The sequence below is a fragment of the Crocodylus porosus genome, unplaced genomic scaffold, assembly GCF_001723895.1.
Source record: "Crocodylus porosus isolate Cpor-Errol unplaced genomic scaffold, CroPor_comp1, whole genome shotgun sequence".
Lineage (NCBI taxonomy): Eukaryota > Metazoa > Chordata > Crocodylia > Crocodylidae > Crocodylus > Crocodylus porosus.
In genome coordinates, this window is record NW_017728907.1 from 32,373,720 (window position 1) to 32,396,698 (window position 22,979).

The following is a 22,979-nucleotide window of genomic DNA, read 5'->3' on the forward strand; positions in this document are numbered from 1 at the left end:
CGAGACCTGTACGGCACCCACCTCGTTGCCGGCTGTCTGCGGCTGCGCAGCTGGGGAATGGGTGGGGCCACGGGGCAGTGTGGGACAGCGACCAAAGGCCGGCTGCTCCGGCGCGTGCGCACTCGCGTGGGAGTCTCCCTTCTCCGCCCCTCCGGGGTTGTCGGGGGCTGTGTGCTGGGGGCAGCCTCAGCCCCGCCCCGCCGGAAAGAGCTTCCGCGGCCCGGCGCGGCTCACAGACTCTGCCCTTGCTCAGGAACGAGTCGGGTCACGGGGCAAGGTGCAGCTGCCATCCCCTCCAGGGCCAGCCCCGGCCACGCGCCCCGTGAAGAGAAGGCAAGCGCGGATCATGCCTGGGCACCAGCACTGGCCCCCGGCTGTGCTCTTACCAGACACAAACCACATTTCTTCAAGGAGGCAGAAGCCCTTTTAATCCTACCAGCATTAAAAGTAGGGATGCGCTCCCCACCAGCAGGCAGAGGTGTAATTTCTTCCTTTACGATTGGAGGGAGGAGGCGCTGGCCAAAAAAGCTGCTTTGAAGGGTCTGTCCAAGTGTCTTTGAATAGTCAATTATAGATTGGGGCTTACATTCATAGCCAGGTTACTAGAGCACTGTAAACAGTCAAGTGCACACAACTGCTAAAAAAATCAAATGTAATTTCTTTAGTACATGCATAGGCACTTTCATTTTTTTCTTATTATTTGTCATTTTTTACATAAATATCTCCTCTTCGTGCAATACTTGTTAGAAGCTTGAGTGGGCAGACTGCATTCCGACATTATCTCTGAGCAGAGAGGGAGAGGTAACCACGTTCATCATCTAAATCAGGCAAAAACCAGGGTCGAGATACCCTTCACAGACCAACTCAAGTGTCTAAAGGGCAGCCTGCCACCCACAACTGTTAAGCTGCAACCCCTGCCCCACAAAGCCAGCTGCTGTTCCCACCTCCAGCTTGTCCTCATCCCAGGGTGATGCTGTGGCACAGCCTGCAGTGCCAAGGAAGCCTGCAAACCAGGTGCCTTAGTGGGATGGTGCAATGAAGAAATCTATGGCTGGGATGGTGAGGCAAGGTGGGTGGTGTTGGGGACCAGTAGGGGAAGAGGAGGGACAACACCAGTAAGCCCATAAGCATTTGATGCAGTGAAAGTAGGTCACAGGCATGCAGTGCAGCTGGGGGTGCCGTGCTCCCACCTACTGCAGCCCCTGGCCACTGAGACGTTGGATAACCTTATAGGAGCAAGAGCTTACTTCATCAGATGCTATGTTATCTCCATTTGGTCTTACTAGACACCATGTGAATGGATTTTACATTTGCCTGGTATATACCGTGTCCACATTTGCAACAGCAGCTTTGAGCATACATATATGATTTTCTGCCCCTTTACCTGTAAAGATCCAGATGGGTTTAGTTTTTAGAAGTTTGCCATCCTTAAGTGTATTTAAGACAGAAAGACCTAGTCTATCTTTACTACTGAACTCCTGTGTTGCATCTTTTAGTTTTTGCAACATTGCAAGCAAAGATACTTGCTTTGAAACAAATTCAGGATATTCAAGTCCATCCTAAAGAACAGCATGCCCTCACATTGGTCTGTTCTGATCTCTTTAGGAATGCTCTTCCCTTAGGCTACATCAGAACCTGAGCTTAACTTTCTACAAATCCCCAAATAATAATTTTGATCATAGCCTTAAGTCCTTATAAGCAATTCCCTGTGTACATCCTGGTTGCCTCTGAAATAGCCTTCTGCTGTCTCCAAGGCATCCACAAGAGCTTGAAGCTGCCATCAATATTTTAGCATTAAATTAAATTTAAATATGCCTTTGAAAATAAACTCAGTCCTTTGTAAGATGGGGAAAAATCTTTCGAAATTAGCAGACTCAGAATAGCAGCTGGTGTAGTGTACACTAACCACAAGACGAACTTGCCTAAACTTTGTCCACATAATATTTTTGATCAGGCAAGCCACTTCATTTAAAATGTTCTGCAACAATCTGGCAAACCTTACATTTTCTTTTATTTCTTCTGTGCTCTTAGTTCCAACTCCAATTGCATTACACTGGAAAAGAAAGGTTTCCCATCCCTTGGGTATACGCCAACTGTTGCTCAACTTCAGGCCTATCAATTGATCTGTCAGCAAAATATGTGGCTTTCTACATGCATTTCTAAAGATGGCTCCCTAAGTGACTTAAAATTGCCTCTACAATCCTCCAAGTGAAAGAAATTATAGACTGCTACAAAATTATGAGCATCTCTGATACGCAAGTGGCAGAATACTGCCATAATTGAAGACTACACTCATAGCCATTTCATAGAAACAGCATGGTGATTATGTCTATGCCATGAATTAGACCCAAATGTCTGCCTTTAACCAGAAAGCTTGTACTACCTTCACCTTTTTTAAATGAAATCCCTGATATTCTACTTTCCATTAAATTTAAGAAAAGGTGTTAGTGTATTCTTAAGCTCTTAGCACATTCTTTATGTTCTAGTTTAGAACTTCTAATATTGCCCTGTCGATTCAGGCTTCTTTTTTTTTTTTTTTTTTAAACACAAAATATCCAGTAAGGTGATGGAATATGGTATCATGTACCTTTCAAACCTTATAGACACTTTTACATATTTTTTAAATCTTACACATCTCCTAAATAGGTCTGCATGTGTGCAATTTTTCCATTAAAAATGTAATAGTTATTGCATAACACCAGGTTTTGATGGACTGTAAATCAATTCAGGTGTTAACAGATAAGTTTCCAATTGCAAGTTTGCAGCAAATTATGAGAGATGGACTATCTTCCTGAAATCAAATACTGGTCTGTAACAGCAGTAAGCAATCACATCATTTTTTTTTTAACCTCAGAGATGACTTTGGCTTGGCTGATGCATTAAGCTTTGTCAGCATTTTTGGTGAAGCTACCCATCTTCAAACTACTTGACTGCAGATGTGTGTTCCCACAGAGTCTCTGTCCTTCCCTGTCAGCAGATTTCTAACCAAAAAATTTAAACACCACACTGCCTCAAGCACACAACAGCAAGTTTATCCTTACTGCTCAGGTTACTTACAGGCCCTCTCCCAACTTTAGCCCAGAATTCCACTATCTCCAGCACCAGCAGAACTGGTCAGTTTCTCCTCACTAATCAATATTTAATTTGCATGTGGCTTTTCGTAATGTCAACCAAAGTAGCAAAAAAATTATCCATCACAAAGCACTAGAAAGATCAAAAACTCAGTCCAAATAAAACACAATCTAATCCAAAATACCATCCTTCTAAGGGCTTACCAATTCCAACCCGTTGGCAAGCAAAACAGAGCAAACAAAACCAAAAGATGTTCTAGCTGCTAGATCAGGAACTAAAACCCAATCAGTCAGTGGGAAAACCAAGCTAAAAAAACAGGAACAACTTGGATTGCTACAGATCCCTGCTGCATTCTGTCCCAAGAGCAGACTACTTTAGCTCAACAAAATGTGGAAAACTAAGTATGGGAAGAGTAACTGAAAAACTAAATATAAAAGTTGGAAGACAGAGAAGAGCAACAATGCACCTAAACATGACAGGAAAGGTCAAGACGGAAAACACTTCTTACATCCCTGTCCCAAATATAAAAGTTCTAAGAAGTTTTCCTCCTTCATTTTGGCAATGCTTATCATGTCAAGAAATTGTCCTTGAAGTTAATCAGATCTTTGCCCCCATGCAACCCAGCCTCTTTTCTACCATTCAGTCTGACAAACATTGCAGTGCTAATGTTAATGCCTTCCCAGCCCCCCATTATACTTGCTTAGAATCATAGAATTGGTGGACTGGAAGGGACCTGGAAGATCATCAAGTCCAGTCCCCTGACATAGGCAGGAGGTTAATGAGCTCAAACTAGCTCAACTAGGTGCTTATCCAGCCTCATCTTGAGCACCTCCACAGATGGCAACCGTACCACCTCTGCCAGGAGTGTGTTCCAGGTTCTAGTTACTCTTATGGAGTTCTTCTGTATATCCAGTCTAAATCTTCCCTCTGGTAGTTTGCGACCATTGGTTCTCATGCTCCCAGTGGGTGCCTTCCAGAAGAGTTGCTCCCCCAGATCTTGGCGCTTCCCCCTGACATACTTGTAGGTGGCTATCAAGTCACCTCTCAGCCTCCTCTTACTCGGGCTGAACAAGCTTAGTTCCTGGAGTCTCCCCTTGTGCGGCCTATCCTCCAGGCCCCTGATTATGCAGGTGGCCCTTCTCTGCATCTCTCAAGCTTATCCACATCCTTCTTGAAGTGTGGTGCCCAAAACTGGGCACAGTACTCCAGCTGCAGCCTCACCAACACTGAGTAGAGAAAGAGAAGCACCTGTCTGGCTGATGCACATCAGCGTTCCATCCACCCCGCTGGTGACTTCAATCGCACTGTTGGCTCATATTCATCTTCTGGTCGATTGTGACCCCCCAGGTCCCACTCAGATGTTGTGTCAGCCAGCTGGCTGCCACCTATCCTGTAGTTATGGTGAAAGTTCTTCCTGCTCATCAAAGCAGGAAACACTGTACTTGTTCAAATGACATTTCCAAACCATAGTTTTTCAGTATGCTTAATTCTTAGTAATTTTTTGAAAGAGCCATGATTTAGAAGTAGTTCTCCAAGCTAATGTGACAAAAACCTAAAGAACCTAAAGGAATGCCATCTACAGCTTTGTGTAGTTCAGACCTAGCCATTACACAAGAAGAAACACTCTCCAAGCACTGGAGTCCACTTATTTTCTTCCAGTAACAAATCACAGTATAATATAAAAGACAACTAAAAGCAACACAAGAACACTTCCTGGGTTTGCAAGTCAAGTGACCATGCAGTAAAACAACTTTAGTGATCCCTGAGCAAGCCACGAACCCTTTATACAAGTTCTCCTAGCTTTTAGCTTAGCGCATAGTATATCAAATCCTGCTCCCATTGAAGGCAGTAGAAAAATTACTACAGAAATTCAGCAGAAACAGGATCAAAGCCTTATCGCTATCTGGGAAAAGCAGCATTATTATTTGATCAGTTACAGATATTAAGCACAATTTAGAGAGGCATGTCAACGAGATGCGCACACAGTTCCAAAACGCTTCAGGGCAAGCACTGGCATATACAGTATTTGGTTTGTATATGCTCCAGCACTCCCACCTGTTTGTCTAATTATGACAAAAGCAATCCAGACAAGAGGGTGATCCATGGTCTATGGAGTTCAATGGAAAGACTTCCACTGGCTACAAAGTGCTTTGAACAAGACCCAAAAAGATGTACCTCAATCACTCAATGTTCGTTTTTTCTTAGTTGCCAGTTTGCCTGCAGTAACAGAATCCTTACACTTGCATCTGCGTTACTCTTCAGAGTCACTAGCTTTAACATTTGAGCCCGATTTCTCTCTCCTCCCAGGGCAGGGGGTCGGACCTGATGATCTATAAAGGTCCCTTCTGACCCTACTTCTATGAATCTATGAAAACAGTGTCTATATACATATTTCTGCTAGGGCTTGTACATATGGAATAATATTTATGTATTGGAGGCACAATGAGTCTGTACAATCCAGTATAACATACAGTACTAGACTTTTTACTGCAGTTAAACCTAAATTGCCACTGGTGGTACAAACATTGAAGTGTCACTAAGAGAAATCCACATGTGGAATCTCAGATGAACATGGTGAACAGCAAATTTCAAATACGTTTAGTAGTTGCTATTTAAGAGGGGCAACAATTATTTCTCAATTAACAGACACTGGTAACCATGATAGTAAAACAACATGGAAAAAGCAACAGCACTATGTATAGTAATGCAGTTTCTGAGGTGTAATTAAATGAGGAGGCATCAGTTTCCAGCAGCATGAAGGATACAGTTACTTTTTACTTTAACTTTTCAAGGCATTAACAATTCTGGAACTCTGCAAGCCAGACAAGCAGTTGTGCTGCTGGGGTTACAGTAGTACTAGGCTTGTAACTGATCAATTATATGGCATCCTACTAGATGCCACATTCCTGTACTTCAATTTGATCCCAGGGCGGGAGGGGGGCAAAGTCTCATCAATGACCAATTTATGACTGTGTAACTAACTCCCTTTCCAAGTGCTTTTAAACAGTAAAGAGGTGCATTAAAAAAAAAAAAAAAGGACTACCTATATAAAAGATGGCTTTATCTCCTCAACTCTCTTCCTGTTCTCTCTCAGCTTATGTGCTATATTTACTTTGAACTTCCATTACTCCCCTGATGAGCTCTCTCCAGGCGCTGACAGATGGTGACAGTTTGTTGCGTACTCTATAGCCATGCACTGACAGAAGTGCACAGCTGCAAAGCACTTCAAAAAATGCCCAGTTGCACAACAATCTGAAGTCTTATTATATGGCGGTTCAAATGAAGGCGCTCCAAAGCACAGCACCTTCATTAATGTCTGTCAGCAAGGCCAGGCGCAGGGCTTAGCTGATGCAGCCAAGCTGTTCCCCATATTCTTTTTGAAATAAGGGAGTAGAGGGAGCTCATTCTATGAGTTGCCCAGCCAGCACTGAAAGGTGTGTGTGGTGTGGTGGGGGTGGATTGGAGCAGAGTCCCCCCATTCCCCCATTCTAAAAACTGCACTGGAGCTGGGAGTGTGGAGGGGCACTGCTAGGGAAGATCAGCTAGAGACAACGCCATTCTAAACTGCAGCTTCTCTCACAATCCTCAGGCCCCAACAGCAAACAACTGTTGGGTCCTGGGGACAGCTGTAACTCACAGGGTTTCCTGCAAAGTGCCATAAGTTACAGTAGGAAGCTACACTTTTGTCTGCACCCTCCATTCCTGGACACTGTTTGGAAGCCCTGTTCATGCGACTTGCATGCTGCCAGTTCACTTATGCAAAAAAAGGAAGAAAAAAAAATAGTTACCAGAGCTGGACTCAGTGTAGACTTGGGTAAAGTAGTGGGGCTAAAAAGGTACAAGTAGGAAGAAGCAAGATAATGGTCACTTTTAAGCTGAGGCCTGAAGGCAGCACAGAAACAAAAGTGAGATGTCTGGCAAGTCTGATGGTCTCAAAAGAAGAACAGATCTCAATTAGGTGTATGATGTTATAGTAGGGTAATAATTGCTGGGAAGGAAAAAAGGCAGCAGTCACCCAACTACAATCCAGTTAATTCAGATTTACATGGGATTTATAGTTACAGTACATGTTACTTTCTAAAGAAATTACTCATCTAGTGATTCAGCCTCTACCCACTGTCATTATCTGTTATCATAACATTTTTTGTGTGGACAATCATCATCCTGAGCACCACCAGAATTATGCATGCAACCACATATAATAGTGGTATTATATCTACAATATAGTTATCCTTTCTAATATAATTGCAATTGTTCACAGTAAGGAAATAAAGATTTTTAAATTAGCCTCAGTTGTATCCTACATACTTTTGTAAATTAAAAAACAACCAGTAAAGCAAAAAGCTTTTGCTGCATGTTTCCATAACATACAATTAATAAGATCTAACATGCAATTTCTAGTAATGGTGTAAGGTACACCTTTCTGAATAGAGCATAAAGGTTTCTCTCCTTTGCTCTCTTCTTTAAAAAACAAAATACCTGCTGCCCCAGAAAACCCCCACACTCCATCACATTATTATTTTAGAAAAAAATTCTACAAGGTAAAACTGCATTCTCTTCCTTTATTATGAAGGATCAAGACCAATACCTTGTGTATAGCATGCAATTTATTGCTTATTGACATTATTGCATATACCTTAACTAAAACCATCCTGCATGAACTTTTTATAAAATTGCTAGGCTGTTAGATTATAATAAAGAAACAGCAGTGGATGCAAACAGATTTTTAAATATTTTTTTCTACAAGCAAAACCTTAATGAAAGCCCACAATTTTGAATTATTCATCTTACTAAACTTTATTACCTTAATAACAAATTCACAGAAATTACCATTGCCTTTGTAAGAATCTCAGCAGTGACAGTGGTTGCCATTACAATCAGAACCCATTTCAGTTTGTATTCAACAATGTGATCCCAGTATTATTAGATATTGCTGTAGGGTTGATTTTACCGTAAACAAGACTGTCATGATCCAGTAGCACTGACTGCCTCAAATTTCACAGCTTTTATCTTTAGTCTGTGTGTATGGCATTTCACACTGCATTTACTAATTGCATGTTTAGGCAGAGGACTATGCAAGACTTAATATTATTGACTCCGCTGCACTTGTCCAAACTGGGTCTCATTTCCCTCCAAATTTGTAAATCAGTTGAACTCTAAATTGGAAACATTTTACCCAATAACTACATATAGTTATAGCAAAAAACTAATACAAAAAGTACTGTCTGGTGTGTGAGTGGGGGCATGGGAAGAGGAGGAAAATGTATTTTTACCAAATTTTGTGCAAAATTTTTATGCAAGTTGCATATTTCTACTAAAGCTCATTATTAGCCTTTTTCAGCAATGAGCTCATTATTCCAAGCCTACAATGGAAAACAAAGTTAGCTTTTTTAAAGAAAATCTGCATTACATTTAAAAGTATGGGAAGCCCTATTCAAGATTAAGTTGTTTTTATACCTATTGCAATATATAAAATACCAAACTTAAACTTTAAAAAGATAATCCTCATGCAACTTGATCCAATCAGGACCAAAATCCCAGAGATCTAATATTCCGTTTGCTTATATAAAACAAGTGCTCTATTTGACAAACGAGATAAATGAGAAAAGCATATTACATACAGTGTTTTGTTTACTTCTGTGTTTTAGATTTTACTTACTGGCCTGTAAAAGTAGTATACTGAATTATCAAATAGTTCAGACTGTGAAAAGAAGTACTGAACATACAGAATTCGACATTTAACATGGTACATACTTCTTGATGTGGAGCATCGCACCATGAAAAAGTGACCTAAGAACAATCTAACAAGATAAGAAACATATTTTAAAGTTACTCCTTCATAGCTACCTTCAGCTTCTCAGACCAATGATGTGCTCTTCATTCAGGTTTTAGTATTACAACTACAGCAAACATTTAGCCTTGGAAGCCCAACTGGCTGGAGTGCAAGAATGGCAACTGCTGCAGTTAGCCCAGGCCCTGCTGCTATTGCTGCCCAGGGCACAGACCATAGTTGTTACACCTCTGATTTTAGGGTCAAATCTATAACGTAACAGGTTGGCTCAGAGATTTCCATTTGCTACTATTAAAATAAAACTAATCACCCTGACTCCTCTGACGATCTGGGTGCTGGCGTTCCGTCATACAGAGGTGTTACTGGATGAAGGTACAATATGGTTCTAAACCACTGAACTCTCAACAACATATTAATAGGCAACATATTAATAGAAGTCTTCTGTTCCAGAGAAGAAGCCAAGTAGATATTGGCAAATCGGAGCCTCCACTTCTGTAGCAGGCAGTGGTTTTCCCATGATTAGTTAATGCCAAAGTCCATGAGTATAGAACTACTATTTTTATGTTTCTGGCTTCAGGATCTCAGGTGACATGTCCCATCTTCAGTTGTCAGTTATCTGATACAAGGAGACCATATTAGAATGTCTCAGGAATGCTATTTCAGGGAAGCGTTTGTCACCAGCTGTTGAGGCTTTAAAGTATGCTTTTATTCATTTATTTAATAAAGGTCCACAAGTGCTCTTTTTCAGGCCTTCACTTATTCTTTTTCACGTGTCAAAAAGTTCAGACCACTTGCTAATTCTCTATCAAAAGAGTTTGTCATTTCTGTCATGTTTCTCAGTGGTGGACACTGCGGCATGCCCATACTTGGAGTCATTTTAAAGTGCCCCTTTCTTTTTAGGAAAAATGTAGTAGCTGAAGTAACATTTGTAAATTTCTTTGTTAGTGTCTTTTTATTGACAAGACAGATACTGATTAGAAGTGATGACAAAAGTCCCCTTTACAAGTTGGTCAATAATCAAGAACTCATATAGCATAGAATGAAAAAGATGGTTAACACATTGAAACGGGAATTTTTTTCCCCATTTTGCTGACAACACAAACTGTAATACTACTAAGCTGCTTCCCATTCTTAAAATAAGTTCAGAATAACTTTATTTAAAACACTTGTTATAAATCTGGAGCAATTCTTTACTCGCATTAACAAAAAAAAAAAAAAAAATCTATCCTAAAGTTTGGAGATTAAGAACAAAAGTTCATCTTGTCACATCTCCCTGCCGATGGGATATTTTTCAGCACCAAGAGAAGGTAAATTTATAGTAGCTAGGCTGAATGCTTATTGAACTCCTTCATATTTGGACAAGTTTGAAAATATTCAGTAGATTTAGAATGCCAGAAACACAGAATTATGGAATTCTTACCACTTAGGATACAAATGTTTATTACAAAGCTCTCCAATACAAGTCTCAAAACTCTGCTAAAATTAATTATAACTCGCATCAGGCAAATAAAAAATTTAATGCATATTCTCTTTCTGTATTGCACATGAGTAGGATGCAATAGTAAAAAATTATGTATCATCATCCATTCAATTATTTTGAAAATTACGCTCCATTCAAAAGATCAAAAGTTAGGAAACAATATGCCAGGACAAGAGAACTTATATACCAACATCCTTCAGCATTATCTCCTTCACAACGAATGTCATATCTGTATTACACACTACTTGCGGAAAGAAATGAGAAAGGAAAACAAGATACATAAAACACGGATCACAAATGATGGTGAACTCTAATTTGATGAGGACATGGATGAAGGTATAACTGTTGAGGACTAAAGATACTAGGTACTATGGCAAGGTTTTGCCACACACATGACAGTTTGATAATTAAACATGGAAGTTCCAAAATAAAATAATATAAAATAATTCCTATCTAGACAGTGATCCTCCACAAGATGACTATCAATAACCCAGTCCAATCTGAATTTTCTAAAAGAGAGTAAGAAATGCTAGAAAATAAAAAGGTAAGTTGTAGAGAGCAAAAAGATACAATACTTAAGATTTCCATATTAAGACTTACTGACTATGCGAGTGTGTGTATGCAAGATTCTTTAGGGCAAGGGTAGACTTCTACAGCATTGTGCAGAGTATTTAATGAAGAGGTAATCAAGAGCCCTACCACCTTCTCTAGACATGACAGCCGGCAGAGCTTGGACACTAAACTAGGAGGAGGAAAAAAATGAGTTTTGCCTTGCAGGGATAGTTATTTGGACAGCCTCTTGCAATTCATCTCAGCTCTGATAACTCAGTAGGGAACCACCAAATGCATTTTAGCTTTCCAGAGTGACAAACTCTAAAGGCAAGTGTCTAGCTATAAACAACTCCCTGTACACAAAAAGTACACATCCTCCAGAACTGCCATCTCAATACACAAGGTCTTGCCCATCTCTTTTTATTATGGTGACTAAGAATAAGCAACAAAGATATAAATTTCCAGATATTTATAATCTACAATCCTTCCTTCCCCTTGTATCCCTTCCCAAAAAGGGGAACTTCACACACAACTACCACAATCCTAAAACCACACTATTCATGCAGGACCAGAAGAGTTTTGCAAAACTGATACATACATAAATACACCCACTCACTCGACGTTAACCTAACCTTTGTAAGGCAGATGCTTGTAATCAAACTCTGAAAGCAGAAAAAAGCCCCTAATAAATGAGGCAAATTATCCAGTGTTTAGACTAATGCAACTGCAGCATCTGAATGTAGCTGAAAAACAAACAGGAACTAGTACCTGTATTACTTGATTTGCTGCATCTTAAATCAGCAGCATACGTAAAAGCCCCAGAATTTAGGGCATGTATATTCTGTCCATAAAACTGTTGTCTGCATGTTAGTCTTGTGCCAATGCAATTGTGTTAATGATCATTTTAAAACGGTATTTCTCACACATGGAAGCTGCATTAAATTAAGTGAGAGTTATAACCAGGTAATATGTTTAATTATAAAAATTTAAATAAAACCTATTTCAAAACGGGCTGACATACCACATATGATTAGATATATTTACTCTTTTTTTCCTATAGCAATTCCACTTACTCAAATTAGTTAAAAGATGGAATATCTAGCTCAGCCGCTTCCAATGCAGGATTTCTGCTCCAAACAGATTTTCTAGTTCATTGTCCAATTTGTGACATGACTTTTTTTTTTTAAAATCACTCCAAGATTTGAAATGGCAAAGATGGGACTAGACCATTTTAAGGTTTATGGCTCTCCACTAAAACCAATGAATTTAAACAATTCAGTGGAATTCAAATGCCATTAAAAGATTAATGCTTAAGCTGGATAGATTTCCAACACAGTTTACATGAATTATCATATAAAGACAACTTTTTGCTGTAAAATAAGTTTCCTGTATCAAAAAATTTTTCATTCTGCCACATTTAGCATCTAAAAAGCACAATGCTTAGCTCTGTTTTTCCTTTAAAAAAAAATACAAACCAAAAAAACCAAAACAACCCCCAACTTAAAATCACTTCATTTGAAATTGCTTAGAGAAAACCAAGTCACTACAAAATGCACCAAATGAGTTACTGAATCAGAACAAGAAGATACAACAGACTTGCCTCTGTGTGCATACTGTATTTTGTCCAGGCTGGGTTTAAATTACAACTTTACCAGAACCTAAAAGTTAACAAAAAGGGTGTTTTTTTGTCTTAACAAAACAAGCCACAGAAATCAGCATACTGAGAATATGAATGTATTTGTACCCAAGGCAAGGCACTCTGCCAATTCAAAAGTGACAGCTAAACAAAAAGCTACTATGCTTTCTATGACTGAACTACTCAAAAGTGATGGGGCTGTTAAGTACACGTGAAGAACTGAATTATTAGCTCTATTTCCCTACTTTTGAAAGAAAGTGACTGAATTAAATAATTGAACTACATCTGTAGCAACGAGAATCAAATTAAAAAACACACAAACCATAAAGAACTGAGGCCAAGAACTGAACTTCCCTGGCTGCACTGCAGTGAAACACAGTCTGCAGCATCTTCCTGAGGACTGGCGGAGACTTGTTTGTCGTAAGTAACAGCTGCTCCTTGGAAAGGGTTCCCCACCCCCCCCGGCTCCCTTCTGTTTTAAAAAGCTTTCCCCTTCATGCTAACATTACATTACAGGCATATATTTGTATCTGCCTCTGAAAAATGAGAGTTTGTTTTGTAAGATTCTGTTAAAGAAGATGGAAGGAAAAAATCCATATCCTAACAGGGCAAGGATTTTATCAACTTTTTTTTTTTTTAAAGTAGTTTACAACAACGGTAGAGAGATGTATAAAACTGAAAACACACGTTTAACATGACATATGAGCAAACAGCATCACAAATAGCAAGCGATGACAAATCAAAAAGGAAAAAAATTAGTCCAAGAGAAGATCTAGTTTAAATAAGAAAAATAAAACCAAACCACACACACATACATAGACATGCATAATTCCACAACAACAGTATAGAGGAAAATATACCATTCTTTCAAACTAGCATGTCTTTGATACTCTGTTCTTCCTACATGCTAAGATTTCTCCTAGTGACATCACTCGACGTGTTGTGCTCAAAGAGAACACAGAATATCTGTAGACAATTATGTGGCTCTAAAAACAGAAACTCCTCCCCCCCCCGGAATATAAATTGCCAATCTACAGATTTGTTTAACAGTTTGGAAAGGAACAGAGGAAAAATTTTTGTTTGGATAAAGTGATAAAAGCCTTGTTAATCCGAAGAAGGGTTTTCTTTGGTCAACACCTCACATTTCCAGTTGTCTGAATAACAAGGAAAAATAAAACTGATAAAACTTCAGTTTCAGTATAAACGGGGGGTTGCTCTGATAAAAAACAAAAAAAAAAATGGGGCTTGCTATGAATCACACAGCCACTTATACAAAAACATAAATCTCTTTACAATTCAACTGTTTACACCCAAATGATCCAGAAGCAGCACTGAAATGTCTCTCATAAAAAGTAGTAGCAGCCTTCACCTGGAGAGAGCACTGCAGTAAGAATTACTTTGTTTCTATATACTGTTTACCTTGTTAACCTATGAAAGAGTTTTGATCAGATTTAACAGCAATAAATACTCCTGGATGTACATAAAACACAGCAAAAGTCATTCCTCAATATCAGTATATTCTAACAGGTTTTTAAGATACCCCAAACACTGTATTATATAAGTATACATGTAAAACTGTTTCATAAATCCCCCAAAAGATTGTGTTCATGCATATAAGGCAGCAGAAAAGCAGTAAAAGATTTCAAATAATCAAAGCTAAACTTGTAGCTTTTCTTGAAAAAAAATTAAAAAGTTGTGAAGGATCAAGTCTTGATTGTTAACATCAAATATTAAAAAAAGAAAGCATAAGAACATGCCAAGAGACTTGCACTACATCAAAAGAACTTTAAAAAGAGAGAAACAGGGATCCTGATGTTTACAGGCTTTAAAAATGCATTTCTCTGAGAAACCTGAGTGAAAATTTAGGAACATACATACTGGTAGAGAAACCCAGCACCAGTTGGCCTATTCCTTTTTCAGTTCAGTTGTCTGTTCAGCGTTTATCATGCCTCTGTCATTGTTTCCCCGTTTCATGAGACTATCCTAAAAGAAATGGCTCTAGGTATGCAGGCAGTGTAGCGGGGGGAAAGTTTTTAATCAGTAGAGAGGCAAGACCTTGTTTTCTCAAAGGAGCATTTTATGGCAAAAATGTAAATTTTATTAAGTAACTCAATTTTCTTTTCTTTTTTTTTTTTTGAGGGGGGGGGAAAGAGAGAGAGTTTAGTTTTTCATATAGCATTTTTACTCAGATTTTCCATTTTTACGAGTTTTGGCTTCTTCTTGTCCAATGAGACAAATAACTTTGTAGCATCCCTTTGTAATTTTGAACATCCACATCAAGTTCATAACATCCAAGACAACACTAGAGATAATCCAGGCACTCTGGGCTGCAAGACCCAGTCTCTGGAAAGCCTCTGTTCCAAATGCAGAAACGACGCGGCCATAATAGAAAGGGATGACTGCAATCCGCACCATAAAGAACACAACGGTCATTAGCACCCCATTGATGATATTGGCTTTTGAAGATTTGGGATATCCCAGTACTTCAAAGAACCACCTGCAAGAGAGAAACATTCAGAAAACCAAACAGGGTTCAGATTTTCCAAATCTCCCCTTAACTCCCTGAGCATCCTCCCATTCTTGAATTGCTGCTCTGATTCTTGGCTTAGTTTGCAAGCTCTTCACCCCAGCTAACTGCCTCTGTGTAAAGCATAGTGTAACATACAGTACTTACATGAAAGGTTTATAGTATAATATTCTTAAGGAACAGCATATAGAAAATCTTAAATTTCAATTACCAGTACAAACTAATGTATAACTGGCTGCACATTTCAGTCTGCAAGATCCTACGTTGTTTCATAAGTTAACTTTAGAATTAATAAACTTTTTTCTTCTATTCTCTGAACATTTTAATTTCTGACCGATAGGCAACTAATACTCAGTTTTTTCCAAAAGTAATCCTGAACCAAAACATTTAGATTAAAACACCTTCCAATTATGTTTATATGTGGCTTTTGATTTTTGTGATTGGGGCCTTGTTTCTGTCCTAGTAAGATTCTCATTGTTCGGTTTGGGCCAAACCAAAAATCTCAGGTGCAGATATTACAAGATCTACTGCTGCTTAGAGAGGCCTCTGAGAATGCAAAAAAATATGCAAAAGGTAATTTTGAATACATTTTCTCTCCCTTCATGCCCTGAAAAACAATTATCTGGCACAGGGAACCTGTAAATTCAGTTCATAAAGTAGTAATTGGCATTGTTTTAAGATCTTTTCTTTCCTTCTCACTAAAACTTACAGTAAAATCCCACCATGCAGGGCATGTGTAGCTGTGGAAGGTTAAGGAAAGAAACAGAGGATAGAAATAAAGAAAACACATTAATTGTGCATGGGGGGGGAGGGGAATCAACTAGAACTACTTGTCATGAAGCAGCAGATATAATAATTATTAAAACTGATACTGTACAATCAAGTGTCAACATCTGTTGTAAATTTACTACTGAGAGTTGTTGTCATATTGAGAGATGCTCTGGATTTTATTTGGCTTTATCTTGATGCCCATAAATACCTGATTATACTTACTGTGCATCTGTAATGATTATTCATACGCTGCACTAGTTTTATGCATTAGCCTTATAAAGGCTAATAAAATAATAACTGGGAAAAGGGGTAATAGTCCATGTACCCACTGAACAACAACAAAAGAAAATTAGACTATTTGCATTTCACCTATCACCAGCTGTAGACGACTACATAAATTATACTAACCTAGGAAAAAAGTGTATTTGCCTGGTACATGGACAAACTCAAATCAATACCCCAAAGAAGTGCAGAAAAAAATTATAAAGGAAATTATTTAGTAAAGAAAAATCTATGTAGATCTTGCAACAATGTACAAATCCTTTATAAGTTTGTTAAATGTGATTTTAATGCTCATGGAGAATGCTGGGCTGATAGCTACCCTGGAGACTCATCTATGAGAAGTGTATAATGCAAACAGTGTCAGTGCAGTTCATATTGCATTAAAACAACTAAGAGCAAAATTATATTATTTGTCCTTTGGGTTTCTCAATACAGAAGGGACATAGATTTGGGCAGAAATCTTCACCAGACAGCTTCTGGAAAAAAATTAAGCTTGTATGATTCTTTAATCACTCCAACCCTCTTCCCTAACTTAAAAGCTAGACTTGCCAAACATCAGTTTGAGATGGATCCTGATACAGCCCCTTCTTAGAGAAGGGAGAGACACTATGCAGCCCACTGCACCTTCCTCCTTTCCAGAGCATCCAGTAACAGTTAACAAAAAATATAAAGGCAGCAATGATCATCATCACTGCACCTGAAAGCTATCCAGAGAGAGTATGGTCTTCAAATCAAGCTGCATCCCTCTCCCACCCACAACATCCAATGCACTCTCTTCTCCCCAGTGCAGTCTTCCTTTCCCCCATCCCTTGGTATGGCTCTTCACGTTACCGCCAAAGACATTCAACCTTTGTATTGGTCATCTGCAATAAACAGCTTGAATGTAAACAATAAACACAATGAGCTGTTGCATACAGCTGTATCAGAGCTGTATACATGAGGCTGGTGCAGCAAGCAATGTCAGAACTGCTGTATCAACAAGGGCCAAAAAAGTAAAAGAAAGAAAGGTCTGGATTAGTTAGCGAAAGACCAGAGTTAGCACTGAAATTAAAAGAAACAAAAATAAAATTTCATTTTACCATTATAGGTGGTTGCTAGTGTCTATACAGTGATGAAATAATATAGTCAGAGAAATGAATATACAGCTTAGAGAGGGGAACCCCATATAGTTCTTAAAGGCACAGTACAGAGAATTCTTTTTGCAGTATTTAACAAAAATGGTTCCAATTATTTGCAGATGTTCTTAAAAGGAAATACGGCTATACTATAGACGTTGTTATATAGCCTGTTTTTTTAGCTTTATTTATTTAAAGGTGCTTCCAATTTTGTACACTCCGTTTTCATTTGCACATTTGAATTAACTTTTTTTATTTCTTTTAAAATACTTCTTGCAGCATCCACAACTGCTTTGATAGGAAGAACAGGAAGGAAAGAAACAAAGCTACATAACTAGGGTGTCCTTTCACAACAAGGATCAATGGAGCCATAAATGCAAATGTTTAGATTTGTAAAACTTTTAAAGATATGCAAGCATACAGTAATATAAAATATAAACCTCAAGTAATCTAAGGCAATGTAATTCCATCCTGGGAACCTGATGGCAATGCCACCTGGTCTCTATTTTTGGGTTTACGATAATGCTTCAAAAACCCATACTGGAAATAAAAACTTGTATTGCATAATAATTTCATACCATATTTTTATCCATCTAGTAATAAGACACGAATGTATAACCTTTCATTCCATAGTTTTATGCCAAATTTTCATTGTGTGCAAAATGCCGTTTACAAGAAGGACTTCCTAGGGAATATACTGGAACATTTTTTGTGTGGATAGTAGCTCAAGTTACTATAATGAGTATACTGTTCCAGTTCCTAAATCTGGCTATGCCAAAGACTGACTACAGATTAATTAAATATCTATCATAGAAACTGACTGTAATTACCCATCTATCTAAAAAATATTTCAATATGTGGGTTAAAAAAAAAAGTCATTAACATCCACCTACCGTTGATTCACAAAAGGAGTAGAGAACTCTGCAAGCAGACGGAAATTACCAAAATAAGCCAATAATCCTTCACCCTAAATAGAAAGGCAAATGTTACAGAAAAAAGGACTGTAAACCTTACATCATAAATGTATTGATCATCTCTACTTTTAAAGTTTCTTAAATGCCAAGTTTATAGCATCTCAAGCATTTTATCATAATTGCATGTGTGCATCAAATCTCAATGCCCCTTCACACAATATTGGGCCTTTTATTAAAATTGAAAGCATTTATCCTTCCATGTTTGTAGCAATAACTTTAAAGAGCTATAACTTTGGATAAGTACACAGATATTTCTTATCACTATTAAACACTAAACAGAGCTAATAAGAAGCTGGCTAATAAAGGATTATTTTGCCAAGCAAAAATGGTGGTTAAATTATGAATTAGAACAGGTTTGTTTTTTACAGGACAAAACCTACGATGAGTAAAGACATTTTGTATTTTTCGTGTTTTAAGTAAACTTAGCAGAATCACAATAAACTCACAGGAAAACTGTACTCATTTAGGCATTTTACTTTTTAAAATAAAGATTGGGGACCAACTACTTGGTCCTCATCCATCACTACAAAGCAGCTGAAAAGCTAACCTGAGAAACTAGCTGGGATTCCTTAGTGCAGAAAATGTCTGTGCTGCATACAACAGACTATGAAAACCCTACAGTAATCCTGCCACAGCCCCAGCATATGTTATCAGCTGAAGAAAAAAGTATGGAGCCAAATTTCTGCCAATCTCTAACGATCTCCAGATGGCAGAGTGGCACAGAGGCACAATTAAAAGAGTGCCCAGTTAAGTGCCCAAATACTCAAAATAGCTTGGAACTGAGGCCTCCTATTTGAATAAAAGTTCCACTTCTGATCATCCTACATTCATTCTTTCTATAATCTCCATAGAGAAGAGGTAAGGATATATATTATCTGTTTTTGGTTTGTTAGTTTTTGGCACTGCCTTATGCTACTAAGAGCATGGATTAAAATATCTGAGAGAGAAGCAGTTTATGGGCATGAATAAAAGCAAATGAGAGGGAGTCATTAAAATGACACTATTCACCAACAATTGCCATACTGCAGTAAGTGCCACTACCCCCAAACCCGCTCCCAGACCTGAAAATAGGGAATAATTTCTGGCAAGAATTCACATTTTAATGTTGATCACTGTACTGCTATACATACCATTCCATTTTCATGTTCAGAACTGTGCAAATGAGAAGAACTGTTGCTCTTCATCAATATCTTACAGTTTAAGGGGGAGAGGCAAGGATTTTTTAGGGTGATATCTTTTATGGGATGAAATACATAGTTGGGATGAAGTTAGATAAGCTTTTGAATGCAAGACATTCGTCATCAGGTCTCATCCCAACTACACAGTTCTTCCAGAAGACATCACCCTAAGAAATACTTCCCTCTTACATATTTTCTGCACCATTATGGCTACAACATCACTTTTACAGTACTAGTGTAAAGGGCCAAATTCTGAACTAAGATAAATAGGTATAATTTCCACTGAGAGTTATATCTGAAGACAAAAATCAGATCCTGGATGCAGGGATAACAACTTTTCTTAAACCTATATCTAGTTGATTGCTAGAGATCTTACTACTCACACCTAAACCCAGGACTGGTTTTGTTGTCATTACAAAGAAAAAGAAAAAAAAAAACAGCAGAAGATTTGGAATTTCATGTTTTTGGGGGGTTTTTTAATCCAGTCTCTTTTCCATGGTAGTAACGCTAAATCTCTTATCCTACAAGTAGAAAAAAAAGTGATTTACCCAATAGTGTAACTGGGGGAGAGGCCACCAGGAAAGTACTCCCAGATGCTGCCTTTGGGGAGAGAAGGAAAAGAGTGTGTGTGGGGGGTGGGGGTTAAAAATAGCTGCTATCATGCTAAATGGGAAGAGAAGGAAAAGGAGTGTATGCATGGGGAGCTAAAGAAAGGGGTTAAAAATAGTTGCTATCACGCTAAACAGGCCACCAGAGACAGCAACTGCCCTGTTACACCTCTGTATTTATCCTCTGAGTACACTCCATCTCCTCTGAGCCAGAAGAAAGGATTAAATCTAAACCATGTTTAGATATATACATTTTGCTCATAAAGCATCATTTGTGTTTTAAACACCAAAAGTGGGCTTTTATTTCTCTACAGTCAGCCCAAATAGTTACAAGGAAGAGCTGGCAGATTAGTCTGATGGTATATGTTGATAAGTACAATGCATCTATCATTCTGGACTTCTCCTTCATGACCATAATTCTGCTTTCCTGTTCAAGACAAGCACCTACGGTAAATTCAATATCCTTGGCAATTTGTTGTTAAGTCCAAGGATACCACGGTTTTTGGTTGTAGCCATGTTGGTCTAAGGACATTGGCAAGCAAGATTCTTTGAGTAGATGCGATATGTTTTATTAGACCATTTTATTAGAAATGTATTTACATTCTCACTGACATCCTGCCACACTTTTAGCTTCTCTCATTCCTTGGAGTCTCAGAGACTTCCTATGCCTGAAGAAGGGTGACTGCACCTGAAAGCTTACAAAGAACTTTTTTCCAACTACTCAGCCGGTCTAATAAAAGATATTACATCTACTCAAAGAACCTTGCCTGCAAAAAGGATACCAGGAATTTCTGCCAAGAGTCTATGCAAGTATTCTAATTAAACCAAAGTTTCTTTTTATAAAAAAGTATAAATTTAAAGCTGATGAGATTTCCTTAAAGCAAAAAAAAAAAAAAAAAAAAATGGTCACAGGTATACATTATCACAAAAATAAGAAAGCTTGTAGAACATCAGTTATTATAAATAAAGATTACTAAACTCACTGCACCACAAATTAGCAGCAATATATGACTTTTTTCCTCTCTCTCTCATTAGTTTTCTTCTTTATTACTTAAGAGCTGGCTTACTTCAGATTAACAAATGAATGCACACATTATTTTGCAGTACACCATCTCTGAATAAAAGCTGGCAATGATTTTGCATATGAACCTATACTTATAGCTTTAATTTGCAAAATCATTAAATTCGTATTCCTCTAATGTACACTGATTAGATGAAAAGGGCAGCTTCCTTTATCCAGAAGTCTCATGAATATACACCCTCTCACACTATTTCTCACAACAGAAGGTGTGCCAATTATCATAGTAATCTTAAAGTTATGCTGTAACCGCGATAGTCCAGGAAATGTTCCAGAAGCAAAGCAGCAAAGCTGTTCAAAGAACAACATAGAATACATTATAACACAGTCAAAAAAGATAAATAGGGACTAGTTCTACATTTTAAATTTCTTTTTTTCCAATCCATGGAGTAGAAAATGTACATCAGACTTAAAAACAAAAATTGCATGGTCAGATCTTGTTTTGCTTTGTTTTCAGGGAACGTGATTATAGTCCATCTATTACAACCTTTAAAACTAGCAAAATTTATAATATGGTTACACTTCTGTGATTTAAGAAGTCTGAAAAGACTCATTAGACTAAGTGTAAGAGAATCAGCTGAACTGGAAAGTGATAAACTAAGGTGAACAGAAAACAGCCTCTTCCCCAGGATAAGTGGGGGGTGAGAGAGAATCACTGAACCCTTGCAAGATGCTGCTCCTAACACAGATCAGTACAACAAGAATGTTAATTGCATAAACAGGCTCCTAACTCAAATTACATTCCAAGTTACAAGTTAAGTCCCGGGCACACCAGTCAGCCATACTTCTCATTTAGAAAAGCATTTCACAATGAAAAATCTCTTTGTAATAACGCTATAGCAGAGTAGCTCTAAAAACTTAATTTTTCTACTACCTAGAGTGATATTCATGATTCAAATGTCATGGTTTTCTATACTTCTATACTATAAATGATGAAGGAGGGCTTTTCAGATCTGGAATTCCTAATAAATCAGCTAGCACTACATTTTGTGCAAGGTATGAGGGTGGGCAGAAGTCCATTCAACTTTGCAAGTGTTATTTTCTAAGCTGCAAAGAACTGCATATGCAAGTCAAATGGTGGCAACTGATCTAGCTCCCACTCAGGAGAAGTGGGTACCTAGCAACAAGGTTAGCTGGTAGAGGTCTACCATCCTTTGCTGAAGCTGATCAAGAGGTCTATGACAGAGGAGACTGGAAGGTTTATAACATATCACGACTTGTTGTACTATTTTCACCATATCAAGCTGAAGGAAACTGCTACACAAGCCTCAGCATAGATAGCTACTCTACAGACTTGAGGAAAGCACAAGCTAGAGCAGTAGTGGCCTTAGGGGAGGGCAAACTGGGTGATCGCCCAGGGCCCTACACTTTAGTGGGGGACCATATTCTTGCAACACATTTTTGGGGGGTAAAGTTTTTGCAAGGAAATGGCTCTATTTTCATTTTAACACTCAACTATTTATCTAATTCCCCTGTCACATAGCGCTCAGGTGCCCTGTGCCTGAAAACAGAAAAAACAGTTTGGGAGAGACCCCTAGTGGCAAGAAGAGGCAGGCCCAGCTGCTAGTTACCAGGGCAGCCAGAGTAACAGGTGCTGGTCGCTGGGACAACTGCTGCGGGGCCAACTGACAGGAAAGGGCAGGAAGCCAGGAGGGCAGTTCCCCTCTGGCGAGGCTATTAGGGGTTGGAGGAGGCCTCATAGGGGCTCCACGGTAGTGTGGGGACCCCGGTGCCAGAGAGGGCACAACATTCAAGGGTGCATTGACCCCAGCTCAAAACAAGGGGGGCAGTGAGAAGGCCCAAGGGGGTAAAGGAGAGGGCCAAGTCACAACAGGGCCCAGGTCAAAAACCACATCAGTACCATCTGCGAGGCTTGGGCTGCGGTATAGGGGGAGAAAAGAAGCTGCAGGTAGCA

General features: G+C 38.6%; 1 protein-coding gene across 4 annotated transcripts in view; it reads right to left on the reverse strand.

Annotated features, from left to right (window-relative positions):
• Positions 1-10,364: 10,364 nt before the first annotated feature.
• The window catches only part of TMEM56 (transmembrane protein 56), a 63,098-nt gene continuing 50,483 nt past the window's right edge, over positions 10,365-22,979 (reverse strand). For 3 of the 4 annotated variants that reach the window (XM_019531063.1, XM_019531064.1, XM_019531062.1), the window contains 2 exons: positions 18,120-18,193; positions 10,536-15,028 (listed from right to left, as the gene is read on the reverse strand). In XM_019531063.1, the coding sequence (XP_019386608.1) occupies positions 14,713-15,028; positions 18,120-18,193 (390 nt within the window). In that variant the 3' untranslated portion in view covers positions 10,536-14,712. Of the gene's footprint in view, positions 15,029-18,119; positions 18,194-22,979 lie in introns of all 4 variants that reach the window. The other variant, XM_019531065.1, reaches the window with a different exon arrangement.